The 17,217-nt window shown below is 36.6% G+C and overlaps 1 protein-coding gene across 1 annotated transcript in view; it reads left to right on the top strand.

The window, feature by feature from the left end:
- Positions 1-2,569: 2,569 nt before the first annotated feature.
- The window catches only part of CBG23571, a gene marked incomplete at both ends in the record, with an annotated part of 15,785 nt that continues 1,137 nt past the window's right edge, over positions 2,570-17,217 (top strand). The window contains 11 exons of the mRNA XM_045243132.1: positions 2,570-2,649; positions 3,416-3,969; positions 4,994-5,369; positions 7,440-7,530; positions 9,544-9,611; positions 9,884-9,972; positions 11,625-12,205; positions 13,204-13,342; positions 14,462-15,112; positions 15,543-15,910; positions 16,376-16,480. Of these exons, the coding sequence (XP_045091113.1) occupies positions 2,570-2,649; positions 3,416-3,969; positions 4,994-5,369; positions 7,440-7,530; positions 9,544-9,611; positions 9,884-9,972; positions 11,625-12,205; positions 13,204-13,342; positions 14,462-15,112; positions 15,543-15,910; positions 16,376-16,480 (3,102 nt within the window). The remainder of the gene's footprint in view (positions 2,650-3,415; positions 3,970-4,993; positions 5,370-7,439; positions 7,531-9,543; positions 9,612-9,883; positions 9,973-11,624; positions 12,206-13,203; positions 13,343-14,461; positions 15,113-15,542; positions 15,911-16,375; positions 16,481-17,217) is intronic.

The raw sequence follows: 17,217 nt of genomic DNA on the forward strand, positions 1-17,217 counted from the left end.
TCAGCAACATTTTATTAGTTAGCCACTTTTTGATATCTTTCACAGAAAATGAGATATATAGGCTCAAAGTGGACGATCCGGGTGTCGTTCTATTAGAGGTTTTACGGTAATTTATTTTGAAAACCTTGAAAAAATATCACAAATTTTTTTTTCGGCAAAAATTTCAAAAATCTCTAGCCCAGTCAAGGATTTTGTCCCACAAAATCACTACAAACGCAGGAGGAAGCATGATCAAAATGACCATAAATATCAGGGTCCACCCCTTGTAACGGGAGGGAGAAAACTTGAATTTCATGGTTTGGCGCCAAAATTTGGTTTAGTGCATCCTGGGGCTCTCCATGAGTCTTCACTTTGACCGGATAGATTTCTAGACTCTCTGGTAGTCTATAAATCGCTGAAATATTCTCATGGAAGGTGTTGTCGAACTCCAAAAGGCTGGTATTTCTTCTGAGTTTCGTTCCAAAAAGTTCGCTAGCGAATTTCTTCTGAGCTCGATGAAGTGAAAGATTTGAATAGTCCTTTTTTAGAAGATAACATTTCTCATCCTTATCTCTCTTGATTTTTAAGATGAATTCCTGGGGAAAAGGGGGCTCCAAACTCCCAACATCTCGTTTTCGGTACCAGTCTTCTGGGAATGGGAACAGCAAATCGCCTGGTAAGGGCGGCAAGTTCCGCGGTAAACGGCCTGGTAAGACTTCTAGACGCATTTGTTCATACCAATTTTCGTTTTCCCACGATTTCGGTTTTATTACATATTTGGTGGCATCTACAGTTAAACCATCGTAATCAAAGCATAGTTTTTCGAGATTCATCGGAGTGCTTTTTTCGATTCCTCGAATTGTCGGACATCGATAGCGATTTGGCTTCTGAAACCTCGATTTTTGAATTTGGCTTGTCAAGAGCTTCAAAATGAGCCTACACACGACTAGATTTGCTATTCTTTGATTTTTCGGGTTGCGTCGCGGTCGTGCGTCGCGTGTTAGGCATCAAATTTGAAAGTTGACCGATTCTAGACGTGATTAGTCTCATTTTGAAGCTCAGAACCTCAAAAATTTGAAAATTTCGACATCATGCTTCGAAAACTACTACATTTTGAGCTTCGGCATAAAATGAGATATTCAGATATTCGAAATTTTCAAATATCTTCTTTCCAAATTGACCAATCGTCACGAATTTAAGTTTTTTGAGTTTTTCACGCTTGTAGCTTTAAAATGAGCCTAAACACGACTAGATTCGCTCTACCTTGATTTTTTGGTGCGTCGCGGTCGTGCGTCGCGTGTTAGGCATCAAATTTGAAAGTTGACCGAATCTGGGCAAGATTAGGCTTTTTTTGAAGCTCAGAATCTCAGAAAACTGCAAATTTCCACGCCGAGCTTGAAAAATTACCCAGTTCGATTTCAGGCGTTTTCTGAAATTCGAAAAATTCAAATATCTCGTTTCAAAATGAACCAAATTTTGTGAAGTTGAATTTTTCGTGTTTTCTATTTTGAGAGCTTCAAAATGAGCCTAAACACGACTGGATTTGCTATTCTTTGATTTTTCGGGTTGCGTCGCGGTCGTGCGTTGCGTATTAGGCATCAAATTTGAAAGTTGACCGATTCTAGACGTGATTAAGCTCATTTTGAAGCTAAAAACTTCAGAAATCTAAAAATGATAACGCCGAGCTCAAAGAACTACTCAATTTTGAGTTTAGGCATAAAACTAAATTTTCAGGTTTTCAGAATTTCGAATATCTCTTTTCAAACTCGACCAATTTTTATTAAATGAGATTTTCTGAGTTTTTTACGTTGTGAGCTTTGAAACAAGCCTAAACACGACTAGATTTACTCTTCTTTGATTTTTCGGGTGCGTCGCGGTTGTGCGTCGCGTGTCAAACAGCAACTTTGAAAGTTGACCGATTCTAGGCATGATTAGGCTTATTTTAAAGCTCAAAATCTTAAAAATCTGAATAGTTTAACATCGGGCTTCGAAAACTACTACTTTTGGGTATAAGTATAAATTTAGATTTTCAGAATTTCGAACATTTTCAAATATCTCTTTTCAAACACGACCAAATTCGACAAAATTTACCTTTCTGAGTTTCTCACGCGGAGTGCTTCAAAATGAGCCCAAACACGGCTAGATTTGCTCTACTCTGGTTTTTCAAGCACGTCGCGGTCATGCGTCGCGTGTTAGGCAGCAACCTTGAAAGTTTAGCGATTCTAGGCATGATTAGGCTTTGCTTTCGATTTTGCTGGTTTTTTAGGTTTTGTAGTTTTTTTATACCACACAGGGGGATCCACTTTTTGGGCTAAAATAGAAAAAAAAATGACCCAAAATAGAATTTCCCAGAAAATATGAAAAAGAGGTTTATAGAGAAATCAGAAGGCAAGGGGGAGGTGGATGTTGCCCGGGCAACCAAAGCGAGAGAGTAAAAAGGAGAAGAGGTTTAGAGAAAAAGAGGGGGATCGTGTGTAAATGAGGTACACACACTCACTAGTACTAGTAAAGCGTGGATTAGGCTTACTTTTACATTTCTGTACGCTTTTTTCTCTAATTCCCCTCACTTTCGCACTATTTATTCTAGAAAATGGATCCACCGGAAGTGCCAAAAACACTGACCAAATTGAGTTCGATTTGTGTTTTGGAATATTTGAGTTTTGAGAGAAGGTGAGGATTTGGGGATTTCGGGACCCTAAAAATCAATGTGGGACCTTTTTTGTCTATTTTTGTCTAGGGTCATTAGACAGTATAGACCCTAATTAGGCGCACCATCTGCCTCGTCCCTGCCTCTCTAATCTCCTAGGAATACTGTCAAGTTTGAGGCAAATTATCTCGGTTACTGTAACAGATATAAAAAAATGGCAGCTAATAAAATGTTGCTGATAATATGATAAGTAATTTATTAGTTGACAATTTTTTGATATCTCTCACAGGAAATGAGATATATGGGTTCAAAGTTTGCTCCACTGTAGCATCTCCAACAGTGGCGCATAATTCTTACTTTGAACCTTTATATCTTGGTTACTGTAACAGATATCAAAAAGTTGTCGACAAAAAAAATATTTATCACATTATCAGCTATTTTTGATCAGTTAACAACTTTTTGATATTTCTCACAGGAAAGGAGATATATTGGCTCAAAGTTGACGACTCAAAAACGTCAGTGGAGCGCCCTTGTATACCTTTTAATTGTAATCTTTATGGCTCTTGACACCTTTTTTAGGCGAATTATGCACCTCTTTTTAGGTGCATTATGCATCTTTCTATCGGCCGCTATAATTTTTTGGTTGTTCTAGATAGCCGGTGTACTACCATTTAGCATATGTTTCATCAGAATCCCCGGGTAACATATGGAGTGGTTCCCGTTTAAGTCAAATTCGAAACCGAGAAAAAAGGGAAAATTGTCATATTTGGGCTCATTTTCGTTTTTCAGACAATACATCAGCGCCCAACTAACTGGATTTCGAAAAGTCGAAAAATCAATACCACTTCATTTGTCCCATCTGGCCATTTCTGTTGGAAGAATTCGGATAAATGACAACGAGTACTATTTGAAACGGCTTGACGGGAATTCAAAAGACACCGAATTGGGAAAATTGGCTCAATGGGATATGGAGAGTGAGGGTGAACTTTTGCCAGGCGATTTTTGTATTGGAAATCCCCAAAACTACATTTTCAATCGAAATTTTCCAATGGAAAATGCTCCTTTTCCATGGACCACAGAGCTCCGGGTGACACAATTTAAAGGCGCATACAGTATGCCTGTGGATATCTCATTGGGATTCTTGGCTCCAATTTGGGATACTGCTCCAATCCACGTGGCATTCAAAAAATTGGTTTTTGACCTACTTGGAAATCGGCCTATGATATTTACAAAGAAATTCGAATTTCTGAAGATCACAAGAGATTCGAAAATTTATCGATTGCCGCTGGAACTGAAAATTCAGGCGGAGACGTTGGAAACCGTTTGGTTCTCTTTCAGCTATGGTGAGAAATAGAAAATCGACCATAACTTTCTTAAATTTCAAAATTTCAAAAAAATTAAATTGTATTGAATTTGGCAAGTCTAGACAATCAAAATGAACCTAAACACAACACACTTTGAACAATATTGAAAATTTCAGACTTTCAAATTTCACCATGCGCCTTCAAACTGGAAAATTCAAAGTTGTCCAAAATGGGTCGTCATTAGGCTTATTTTGAAGCTCTTGTTGCGTTATATTCTGATTCTTGAGATTCAGAGATGCCTAAACTCAAAACTAGGTAGTTTCACAAGTTTGAAAATAATATTTTCAGCTTTTTGGGACTTTGAGCTTTGAAATGAGCCTAATCATGCCTAGAATCGGTCAACTTTCATATTTGATACCTAACACGCGACGCACGACCGCGACGCACCCGAAAAACCAAAGGAGAGCAAATCTAGTCGTGTTTGGGCTTATTCAGAAACTCGTGTTGTGCTGAGCAAAAAAATCATAAAAATTTTCAGTTAAAACTTCGAAAACGAATGAACATTTATAAAAAAAAATTTTCGAAAAATTCATATTTCTCAAAAATCGACCGTAACTTTCTTAAATTTCGAAAATTTCGAAAATTTTTAATTTTATTGAATTTTGCATGTCTAGACCATTGAAATGAGCCTAAACAATGCATGTTTTGGAGAATTCTGAAATTTTCGAATTTTCGAGTTTTGCCATGCGCCTTTAAACCGGAAAACTCAAAGTTGTTCAAAATGGGTCGTGCTTGGGCTGATTTTGAAGCTCTTGTTGCGCGATATTTAGATTTCTGAGATTCAGAGCTTCAAAATGAGCCTAATCATGTCAAGAATCGGCCAACTATCACATTTGAAGCCTAACACGCGACGCACGACCGCGACGCGCCTGAAATATCAAAGTTGAGCAAATCTAGGCGTGTTCAGGCTCATTTTAAAGCTCTCGGCGCGCTGAACGAGAAAATCAAAAAAGTGTTGATTAACCTCCATAGTTAACGAGATACAGTACTTTGTATTTTTTAGCTGAACTAGACCGGATTTCAAGAATGCTGGGACCAAAGCCACTCAAAGAGTTTGCGACTCAATACCATAATTTTGAAGTTTTCACACATCCAATTGCTCAAAACGCTCAAAAACTGACAATTTGTAGTGGATCACTTTTTGATTATCGGCTTATCAATCATAGAAATATTCGTCTGAAGAAATGGGGTCCAGGAGTGGGAATCTCGATACAGGAATGGATTGGAAATGAGAATACAGTTGGAATGGAGTTTGTCGGAGACATTGAACTGATGCACTTGAGTGATTTGAAGGTGATCAAGAAGGAGAAAGAGCTTAAAGGAACCATGTATCGGAAAAAATGCCAATTTGATGGAAAACGTGTCAGAGCGGATGAGAGGTTTGTCTTTGGAGTTTCTTATTTTGATTTTTGAGTTTCTTACGTTAAGAGCTTCAAAATGAGCCTAAACACGACTAGATTTGTTAAACTTTGTTTTTTGGAGTGCGTTGCGGTCGTGCATCGCGTGTTAGGCGTCAAATTTCAAAGCTGAGCGATTCTAGGCAGGTTTAGGCTCGCTTTGAAGCTGTAAATATAAGAAATTTAAAAATGTTAACGCAGAACTTGGAAAACTTCTTAGTTTTGAGTTTGGGCATACAATTGGATTTTTCGAATTTTGAAAATTTCCCGATATTTTCAAATATCTCGTCTTAAACTTGACCAGTTTTTGTGAAATCAGAATTTTTGAGTTTCGTTCATTGAGTGCTTCAAAATGAGCCCGATTACGCCCGGGTTTGCTCTTCTTCGGTTTTTTGGGTGCGTCGCGGTCGTGTGTTGCGTGTTGGGCATCAAATTTGAAAGTGGACCGATTCTAAGCATGTTCAGGCTCATTTTGAAGCTTGAAACTTGAGGAAATTGAAAAGTTAACGCCGAACTTGGAAAACTTCTTAGTTTTGAGTTTCGGCATAAGTTTAGATTTTCAGAATTGTGAATATTTTCCGAAAAATCTTAATATCTCTTTTCAAACTGTACCACACTTCATGAAACTAGATTTTTTGAGTTTCAGACGTTTAGAGCTTTAAAATGAGCTTAAACACGACTAGGTTTGCTCCACTTTTTAGTTTTGGGTGCGTCGCGGTCGTGCGTCGCGTGTTAGGCATCAATATTGAAAGTAGACCGATTCTAGGCATGATTAGGCTCATTTTGAAGCTAGAAATGTAAGAAATTTGAAAAAGTTAACGTTGAACTCAAAAATTATTCAATTTTCAGTTTAGGCATAAAATTAGATTTTTCGAATTAAAAAAAAGTTAAAAATTTTCAATTATATTTCTACAAGCTTAACCAATCGTCATGAAAATGCATTTTTTGAGTTTCTCACGTAGAAGGCTGTAAAATAACTATAAACACGACTAGATTTTCTCTCTTTCGGTTTTTCAGGTACGTCGCGGTCGTGCGTCGCGTGTTAGTCTTTAAATTTGAAAGTTGACCGATTCTAGGCATGATTAGGCTCATTTTAGAGCTTAAAACTTCAGAAATTTGAATATTTTACTTTTGAGCTTGGAAGACTATCTAGTTTTGAATTATGGTAGAAAATGAGATTTTCAGATTTTTGAAATTTTCAAAATTTTCAAATATATTTCTACAAACTTGACCAATCGTCATGAAAATGCATTTTTAGTATTTCCCGCGTTGAGAGCTTTAAAACAAACCTAAACACGACTAGATTTGATCTTCTTTGATTTTTCGGGTGCGTCGCGGTCGTGCATCGCGTGTTAGACATCGAATCTGAAAGTTGATCGATTCTAGTCATGATTAGGCTCATTTTGAAGCTCAGAGCTTCAAAAATTTGAAAATTTTTCTGCCAAGCTTGGAAAACTATTCAATTTTGAGTTTAGGTATAAAATTGAAATTTCAAAACATCCAAAAATCATGTTTTCCAGATTCCCCAACACCCTCTACTCCTTATCCTTCCCACGGATTACCGTCCCAGGCACCGAACTTCAAGTCTCCCTTCTCAGAAATCCCTCCTGTGAACATCCTTTCCAAATTCACCTGAAAATCCAAGAATCTGAAACTGCAGTTCCAGAACTTTTCGATCAAATGGGTCTGGAATTGAAATTTTGGGAAACTCGAAATCGAATCAAAAAATGGATCCGAAATGGGCGTTTTCGAATTCGCCAGATTCCTAGGAGAATTCGTCGGCGATATCGTCCCCTCTATAATTTTTTCCGTTATTGTAGCTATATGAAAAGTCTCGAATTTGGAATCCATTTTCGAAAAAAACGAATTTTTCTCTTGTCTTGTGAATTAACTCTTGTTCTTCTTGTCATTGGAATCCTAGGATATTTCTTGGTCCGTTGGATTTCCGGATTCTTTTTACATTGAAACAGTTTTCCCCCCTCTGATACAAGCCCACCCAACCCGCCAAATTCAAGGTTATATATCTCGTTTCCTGTGAAAGATACCGAAAAGTGGTCAACTGATAACACGTTTATCATATTATCAGCAATATTTTAACAGTTTAAAAGTTTTTGCTATCTCTTATAGGAACCGAGATATTCAGGCTCAAATTTTATACACCAGTTGATTTTATAGAAGCCCACCCAACCCGCCAACTTTGAGCCAAAATATCTTGGTTCCGGTAAAAGATACCAAAAAGTGATATACTAACAAAATATTTATCACATTATCAGCAATATTTTATTAGTTGACATTTTTTTGATATCTCTCACAGTAATCGAGATATTTGTGCTTAAAGATAACATATGCCGTAAACCCTAAAGTCACCCCAAACAATTTTGAGACCAAATTTCTCAGTTCCAAAACGTTGTCAACTAATAAAATATTGCTGATATAGTGATAAACATTTTATCAGTTGACAACTTTTTGATATCCTTTACAGGAACTATTTTTTTTGGTTCTTTGGGCTCAAAGATACCATGTACCGTAAACACTCCAAAAATAGTCCACTCAGGCCGTCAACTTTGAGCTTTAATATCTCAGTTCCTGTGAAAGATATCAAAAAGTTGTCAACTGATAAAATGCTTATCATATTATCAGCAATATTTTATCTGTTAATAACTTTTTGATATCTTCAATAGGTACTGAGATATTTGGGCTCAAAGTTAACGGCTACGGTATTTAGTTTTAATCAGATCTCTTCTTTTTTTTGTATATATTTTGAAATGTTTTGCTTTATTTAGAAAATTATTTTATTTATCAGTGTCTTTTTTTACTTAATGAATTTTTCTATTTTACGCTCCGTTTCTAGAAATTTTCTAAGAATTCAAAAGTTTCTGAACTTTAAAAACTCCAAAAATTGGAAATTCTGAAAATTTAAATTTTAATCTCCAAACCGCCCACTTTCATCCATTATATCTCATTTCCTGTAAAAGATATCAAAAAGTTGTTAACAGACAAAATGATTATCATATTACCAGTAATATTTTATCAGTGAACAACTTTTTGCTATCTTTTACAGGAAATGAGATAAATGGGCTCAAAGTTGAACGTTAGGGTTCATTGTAATCGAGTGAGCCGCCCCTAACTTTGAGCCAATTTATCCCATTTCCTGTGAAAGATAGCAAAAAGTTGCTAACTGATAAAATATTGCTGATAACATGATAAACATAGCATCAGTAGATTGTTCTTTTGATATCTTTAACAGGAAAGGAGATAATCAATATTAAAGTTATCATATACCATTAACACTCCAAAAAAAGCCCACTCAGATTGTCAATTTCGAGCCCATATATCTCGTTTCCTGTGAAAGATATTAAAAAATGGTCAACTGATAAAGTATTTATCATATTATCAAAAATATTTTGATAGTTGACAACTTTTTGAGATCTATCACAGAAAAAGAGATATAAAGGCTCAAAGTTAAAAGATAGAACATTGGTGAACGTTCTTATGATTCTCCCATCTTCAAAAAAATTTTTGAAGAAGAAGACGAGAGAGAAAGTGAGAGTGAGAGAGAGAGAGAAAGAGAGAGAGAGACAGAGACACAGATGCATAGAGAAATGCAAGAGGTCATAAAGTCTCCTCCGGTCGGCCAGGACGGCCGACCGGACGGGTCTTGCAGCGAACTGACGAAGAGAGAACAGAGAAACAGAGAGACGCAGACATGGGGTGCCGTCGAATACGTGTATGTGTGTGAAGAATGGCAAGGAGAGTTTCTTGTTGTTCCTTTCTTTTTTGGCTATTTCAGTGGAGCGCATTTGCATAGCCATGGAAGAATGTTTGAATTTCTTACTTTTTCAATGAATTTTTAACTGAAAAATGATGTTTTTTCTTGTTTTTTCGGGGTTTTTTGGTGCGAAATGTTCTGAAAAAACTGATTTACTGAAAAAATATCAGAATTTTGCACTTTCAGAATTTTAGAATTTTAGAATTTTAGAATTTTAGAATTTTAGAATTTTAGAATTTTAGAATTTTAGAATTTTAGAATTTTAGAATCTTAGAATTTTAGAATTTTAGAATTTTAGAATTTTAGAATTTTAGAATTTTAGAATTTTAGAATTTTAGAATTTTAGAATTTTAGAATTTTTTGAAATTCGAATTCAATTATTTACAGAAAAAAATGGAGGACATTACTCTCTTGCGCAAGATGTCGGCGACAGTGAAATATTTGAAATCAAACAGGTCAGTATTTTGAAATTTCAAAATCATAAAAATATTAAAACCCGAATCGTCAAACTTGAGCCCATGTATCTCATTTTCTGTGAGAGATATCAAAAAGTGATCAACAAAAAAATATTGGTGATATAGTGATAAACATTTTATCAGTTGACAACTTTTTGATATCTTTCAAAAGAAGTGAGATATATTGGCTCAAAGTAAACAGTCCGGGTGGCGTTCTATTAGAGTGTTTACGGTAATTTTACCATTTCAGTTTCTTAAATTCTGATTTTCAGCGCTGTTCATTCCAACTCCTTCTCCGCGATCGCTGAGCTCACGGACAACGCGTCGGATGCTAGATCCAACAACTTCTATATCGACGTTGGTATGTTTTTTCTCTTTTTCAGGCATAACTTTTTCCAGGATTGACCGAATATTATAAAATTAGCATTTTTGAAATTCCTGTGTCGAGAGCTTTGAAATAAGCCTAAACACGACTAGATTCGCTCTACTTTGATTTTTCAGCCGCGTCGCGGTCGTGCGTCGCGTGTTAGGCACCAAATTTGAACGATGACCGATTCTAGGCATGATTAGGTTCATTCTGAAGCTCAAAACTTCAGAAATATAAAAGTGATGATGCCGTGCTTGAAGTATTTTGCAGGTATATAGCCTTAGTACGGCCCCTTGAGACACGATAACCTAAAGAGAGAAAAAAGACAACAAAACACAGAATTTAAGACACCGATTTATTACTTATAAATGCCTACAACGATACACCTGAAAGAATCCGTTGCCGGATTCATTCTGCCGACAAGAAAAATTACACCAGAATATTAGAAAATAATAATGGGAGAAATCGAAACAAGACGGAGCAAAAAACTAATAACGATCCGGGAGGTCCTAAAAAACCGGGTGGTTCAATAATCCCAAAATCAGGCGCGTTTCCTTGGTGCGCGGCAAGACCGAGTTAGATCAGCAGGTACAGTAGTCCGTCGGCGGCAATTCAAATAGCATCGTTGTTGGGCGGCGTCGGTATTGGTGAATAAAATATGTAAACTGAAGGGAAAAAGAAGAAAATTCATTCAGAAAAGGGTAAAAGTCGTGAAGAGGTGTTCTTCAGACACCTGAATTCGCGACATGAAGAAATACTCAGTTTTGAGTTAAGTCATAGAATATAGATTTTTGGAAGTTTCAAATTTTCAAATATCTTTTTTAAAACTCAACCATATTTTTCGAAACTTAGATTCTTGAGCTTCTGACGTCGAGAGTTTTTAAATAAGCCTAAACACGACTATATTTGCTGAAATTTGATTTTTTGGGTGCGTCGCGGTCGTGCGTCGCGTGTTAGACATCAAATTTCAAAGTTGAGTGTTTCTAGGCAAGATTAGGCTCATTTCAAAGCTAGAAACGTAAGGAATCTGAAAATGATGTTTTTGAGTTTCTCACAAAGAGAGCTTCAAAAAAAGCCTAAACACGACTAGTTTCGCTCTACTTCGATTTTTCAGCCGCGTCGCGGTCGTGCGTCGCGTGTCAGCCATCAAATTTGAAAGTTGAGTGATTCTAGGCAAGATTAGGCTCATTTTGAAGCTAAGAATCTCAGAAATCTAAATACGTTAAAATCAAGCTAGAAAAAATACTCTGTTTTGAGTTCAGGCCTAAACTCGGATTTTCAGAGTTTCAAAAATTACAAATATCTCTTCTCAAACTTTACCAGGTTTTCTGAGGTTAAGTTTTTCGAGTTTATCATTTTGAGAGCTTCAAAATGAACCTAAACACGACTATATTTGCTGAACTTTGATTTTTTGGGTGCGTCGCGTGTTAGACATCAAATTTCAAAGTTGAGTGTTTCTAGGCAAGATTAGGCTCATTTCAAAGCTAGAAACGTAAGGAATCTGAAAATGATGTTTTTGAGCTTGAAAACTACTGAGTTAGGTGTGAAATTAGATTTTCAAAAATCTCGAAAACTGAAAGTTGATACATTCTAGACATTCTTAGGTTTATTTTAGAGCGCAAAACTTGAGGAATCTGATTTTCCAGTTGATACCGAGTGGGCGGAGGAACTGCACGTGATGGATGACGGAATTGGAATGAGTCGACAGGACATGCTCAATGTGATTCTATTTGGAAAAACCCAAAAAGGACCAGAATGCATTGGAAAATGGGGTAATGGACTGAAAACTGGAGGATGTTATCTGGGTCAGGACATGCTTGTGCTCTCCAAAAAGGATGGTGTTCATACGGCTCTGTTTTTGTCCCACTCGTTTTTGAATGCGGAGGGTTCGGAGCAGATCTATGTGCCAATCCCATCGAAGTATGCCGCTGGAGACCGATGTTGTCCAAGAGATGAGGATAAGAAAAGATGGAATTATGAAAATGAGGTCATTGCTCAGCACGCAGGGCTTACTGTACCCCTTTGGGACATGTTTGATAGGATTCCGGGAGACCATGGGACCCTTGTGATCATCAAGAAGCTTCGGAGAGCTGGTCAGGGAGGAGCATTGATGCTGAACTTCAATGATGATAAGGAGGATATCAGGATGGAAGATGAGCAAATGAGGCCACGTCATTGCTCATTGAGAGAATACCTTTCCGTGCTGTACAGGAGGCCAAAGATGAGGGTGAGTGGAAATTTAAAATTTTCAGCATTTCGAAAATTTCAAATATTTCTTTTCAAACTCAAACGATTTTTATGAAATTTGTATTGTTGAGTTCCTCACGTTGAGAGCTTCAAAATGAGCCTAAACACGACTAGATTAGCTCTTCTTCGATCTTTCGGATGCGTCGCGGTCGTGCGTCGCGTGTTAGGCATCGAATTTAAAAGTTGACCGATTCTAGGCATGATTAGGCTCATTTCAAAGCTCAAAGTCCCAAAAAGCTGAAAATATTATTCTCAAACTTGTGAAACTACCTAGTTTTGAGTTTAGGCATCTCTGAATCTCAAGAATCAGAATATAATTTTTGTTTTATAAATGTTCATTCGTTTTCGAAGTTTTAACCGAAAATTTTAATGATTTTTTTGCTCAGCACAACAAGAGCTTCAGAATAAGCTCAAACACGACTAGATTTGCTCTTCTTTGGTTTTTCGGGTGCGTCGCGGTCGTGCGTCGCGTGTTAGGTGTCAAATATGAAAGTTGACCGATTCAAGTCATTAGGCTCATTTTAAAGCTCAAATTCCCAAAAAGCTGAAAATGTTGTTTTTGAGCTCAAAAAATCTCTCATTTTTGAGTTTAGCCATAAAAATATATTTTGAGAATTTTGAAAATTTTCAAAAATTTTCAAATATCTCTTTTCAAACTCGACCAAGTTCTATGAAAATAGCTTTTTTGAGTTAATTCCGTATAGAGCTTTAAAATGAGCCCAAACACGACTAAATTTGCTCTTCTTCAGTTTTTCAGTCGCGTCGCGGTAGTGCGTCGCGTGTTAGGCATCAAATTTAAAAGCAGAGCGAATCTGGGCATGATTAGGCTCATTTTGAAGCTCATAACTTCTTGCTAAAAATTTTAACGTCGAGCTTCAAAACCTGCTTTCTTGAAAAAACAAGGCCCGGGAAAATTCGAAATTTTGGAAAATCTGATTTTTGATAGGTCGAAAAGGTCGAATTTGCAATTTTTTCCAGATCCATCTCCGTGGCAAGATCGTCGAGCCGAGGATCTTCCTCTCAAAATGGGCCGCCAGATGCACATCCCACTTTGAAGTCCTCAATAAGGAAGAGCTCCAAAAATTCAGGGAGAGGCTCGACGAGGAGCATCAGAAGGGTGAGTTTCGACTTTAATGAACATTTTCTTTAAAAAAAAACAACTCAATTTTTAAATCTGACGCGTCAAGTGCTTTGAAATGAGCCTAATCATGCCTAGAATTGGTCCACTTTCAAAATTGATGCCTGACACGCGACGCGCGACCGCGACGCCGTCTGAAAAATCGAAGTGGAGCGAATCTGGTCGTGTTTGGGCTCATTTTAAAGTTCTCAACATGAGAAACTCAAAAAAGTGATTTCACAGAATTTGGACAAGTTTGAAGGGCGATTTTTAAAATTTTCGAAATCCCGAAAATCTAACTTTCAAAATTGATGCCTAACACGCGACACACAACCGCGACGCGGCTGAAAAATCAAAACAGAGCGAAACTAGTCGTGTTTAGGCTTTTTTTGAAGTTTTCTTTGTGAGAAACTCAAAAATATTAATTTCATAAAGATTGGTCAAGTTTGAAAAGAGATATTGGAAAGTTTCGAAACTTGGACAATCTCATTTCATGCCTAAACCCAAAACTGAGTTGTTTTTCGAGTTTGATATTAGAATTTTTGGATTTCTAAAGTTTTAAGCTTTAAAATGAGCCTAACCATGCCTTGAATCAGTCAACTTTCAAATTTGATGGCTGACACGCGACGCACGACCGCGACGCGGCTGAAAAATCGAAGTAGAGCGAAACTAGTCGTGTTTAGGCTTTTTTTGAAGCTCTCTTTGTGAGAAACTCAAAAATATTAATTTCATAGAGATTGGTCAAGTTTGAAAAGAGATATTGGAAAGTTTCGAAACTCGGACAATCTAATTTTGTGCCTAAACTCAAAACTGTGTCGTTTTTCGATCTTGAAACTAGAATTTTTGAATCTCTGAAGTTTTAAGCTTGAAAACGAGCCTAACCATGCCTGGAATCGGTAAACTTTCAAAATTGATTCCTAACACGCGACGCACGACCGCGACGCGGATGAAAAATTAAAGTAGAGCGAAACTAGTCGTGTTTAGGCTCATTTCAAAGCTCTCGACATAAGGATCTCAAAAATGTTTAATTTATAAAGTTTGATCAAGTTTGAAAATAGATATTTGAACATTTCGAAGCTCTCAATGACTCAAAATTGGGTTAAAATGGAAAAATTTCAGCTGAAAAGGTTCGCGAAGCCGAGAAGAAGTACCTAGATGCCATGAAAAGTACACGAGAACTGACCGACACTTATAAGATGGACGTTGAACGGCTTAATGGAGCTGTACTTCGAACCGAGCTGGCACACAGAAAACGTCTGGCAAAACATCTGAAGGAGGATCCCAAAAAATACACGGAGGGACTTATTGAGTCGGTCTACGGTATCGAGGTCAATAACCGTCAATTTGACGATGGGATCCATTTGTATGTCAATAATAGGCTTATTACCTATGGCCATAAATCACCATTCTTCAAACGGATTCAAAATTCCGTCGGAATTTCCGTTTTCTGCGAATTGGACTATGCCATCTTCCCCACGACTCAAACCAACCAAAAATTCAAAATTATGAAAGACTTCAACCGTCTTATCAAGAAGATTGATATGGACCTGGCTCACTACTATCTCTACGTCACCAAGACCTGGATTCCAAAGCACTTGGAAAAAGAATGGAAAGTTGGAAATGCGAGGAGCATGGACAAGGAGAACCTGTGGGACAGATTCTGGAAGAATTTCGGATACAGCTCCTCGAAGAGAAATTGTCTCAAAAAAGGGGATTCTGAGGAAAGGAAAGAGATCATTGAAAAGGAGTGTGGGATCTGGAATTATTGTTGTAAGTTGAGGAAGGGGGGAGGAAGGAGGTAAACCACCCGCCCCCTACCTTTAACTTTGAGCTCATGTATCTCATTTCCTGTGAAAGATATCAAAAAATGGTCAACTAGCAAAATGTTTCACAAATTATAACAAATATTTTATTAGTTTACAACTTTTTGTTTTCTTTCACAGAAAGCGTGATATACGGGCTCAAAGTTAATGATAATGGGGGAGGGGGTGCACCTCTCCCTCACTACCTTCAACTTTAAACTCATCTATATCATGTTCTGTTGGAGATATCAAAAAGTGATCAACTGATAAAATATTGCTCAGATTATGGTAAACATTTTATCAGATGATTACTTTTTGATACTTTTCACAGTAACCGAGATAAATTGGCTCAAAGTTCAAATATAAATCCATAAATTTCCAAAATTTAATTTTTTCAGTCGAATGCCTGAAATGGAAGCGCATCTCCGCGGATATGGACTATTCTGAAGGTGTCCCCTTCTCATGTTCCAAGATTCTCGGCCATCGTTGTGGCCAGAATTTCGATTCTGACGGCTTTCACGCCCTTGAGCTGCCCAAGAAGCACCAGGATCCAAGGGCCGAGATCCAGAATCGATGTTCTGTAGTTCCGGAAGTGGTGGATTTAGAAAATGAAGGAGATGAAGAGGACAGAGAGGAAGTGGAGGGAAAAGAAGATGAAGATCGGGACCAACCGTCGACATCGGCTCGCGGAGCACCAAAAATTCAGAAACGCAAGATGTCAACTGACCAAAATGCCAAAAATGATTCCCCAAAAAAGGCCAAATCGGTGAGCGAAAATTTGACAAATTTAGGATGAAAATTGGGATCTTCTTGCTTTGAGCCAATTTATCTATGTGAAAGATATCAAAAAGTGGTCAACTAATAAAATATTAGTAATGTTATGATAAAGATTTTATCAGCTGACCACTTTTTGATATCTCTTAAAGGAGCCGAGATAAATCGATTTTAAAAAAGTAAACAAAAAAATGAAAAGAATGATCTCCTAACTTCAAGCCAATTTATCTGGGTTACTGGGAGAGATATCAAAAAGTGATTAACTAATAAAATATTGTACGAATTATGATATAGATTTTATCAGTTTTCCACTTTTTGAAATCTTTGATAGGAGCTGAGATAAATTGGCTTGAAGTTAAGGTCGGGGGTAAGGAAGGGGCAGAATGTTTTACAGATTTTCAAAAAATAAGTTTTTTTTCTATTTTTCAAAATTTTGATAACAAAAAAAAATGTCCAGAACAACAATAAACCGTCAGCTTCGTTCTCATCTGCTATATCGAGAGAAATTCGGCAGAATCCAGCGGCATTTGCAAGACCAACAGCGTTAAGAGCAGCGAAACAGGTAATTTTTTAAAGTTTAGAAATTCAGAAATTCGAAAATTCAGAAATTCAGAAGTTTAGAAGTTTAGAAATTCAGAAATTCAGAAATTCAGAAATTCAGAAATTCAGAAATTCAGAAATTCAGAAATTCAGAAATTCAGAAATTCAGAAATTCAGAAATTCAGAAATTCAGAAATTCAGAAATTCAGAAATTCAGAAATTCAGAAATTCAGAAATTCAGAAATTCAGAAATTCAGAAATTCAGAAATTCAGAAATTCAGAAATTCAGAAATTCAGAAATTCAGAAATTCAGAAATTCAGAAATTCAGAAATTCAGAAATTCAGAAATTCAGAAATTCAGAAATTCAGAAATTCAGAAATTCGAAAATTCAGAAATTCAGAAGTTTAGAAATTCAGAAATTCAGAAATTCAGAAATTCAGAAATTCAGAAATTCAGAAATTCAGAAATTCAGAAATTCGAAAATTCAGAAATTCAGAAGTTTAGAAGTTTAGAAATTCAGAAATTCAGAAATTCAGAAATTCAGAAATTCAGACATTCAGAAATTCAGAAATTCAGAAATTCAGAAGTTCAGAAATTCAGAAATTCAGAAATTCGGAAATTCAGAAATTCAGAAATTCAGAAATTCTAAAATTCAAAAATTCAAAAGTTCAGAAATTCAGAAATTCAGAAATTCAGAAATTCAGAAATTCTAAAATTCTAAAATTCTAAAAGTCAGAAATTCAGAAATTCAGAAATTC

Source organism: Caenorhabditis briggsae (assembly GCF_000004555.2).
Source record: "Caenorhabditis briggsae complete genome, chrII, whole genome shotgun sequence".
NCBI classification, from domain to species: Eukaryota; Metazoa; Nematoda; class Chromadorea; order Rhabditida; family Rhabditidae; genus Caenorhabditis; species Caenorhabditis briggsae.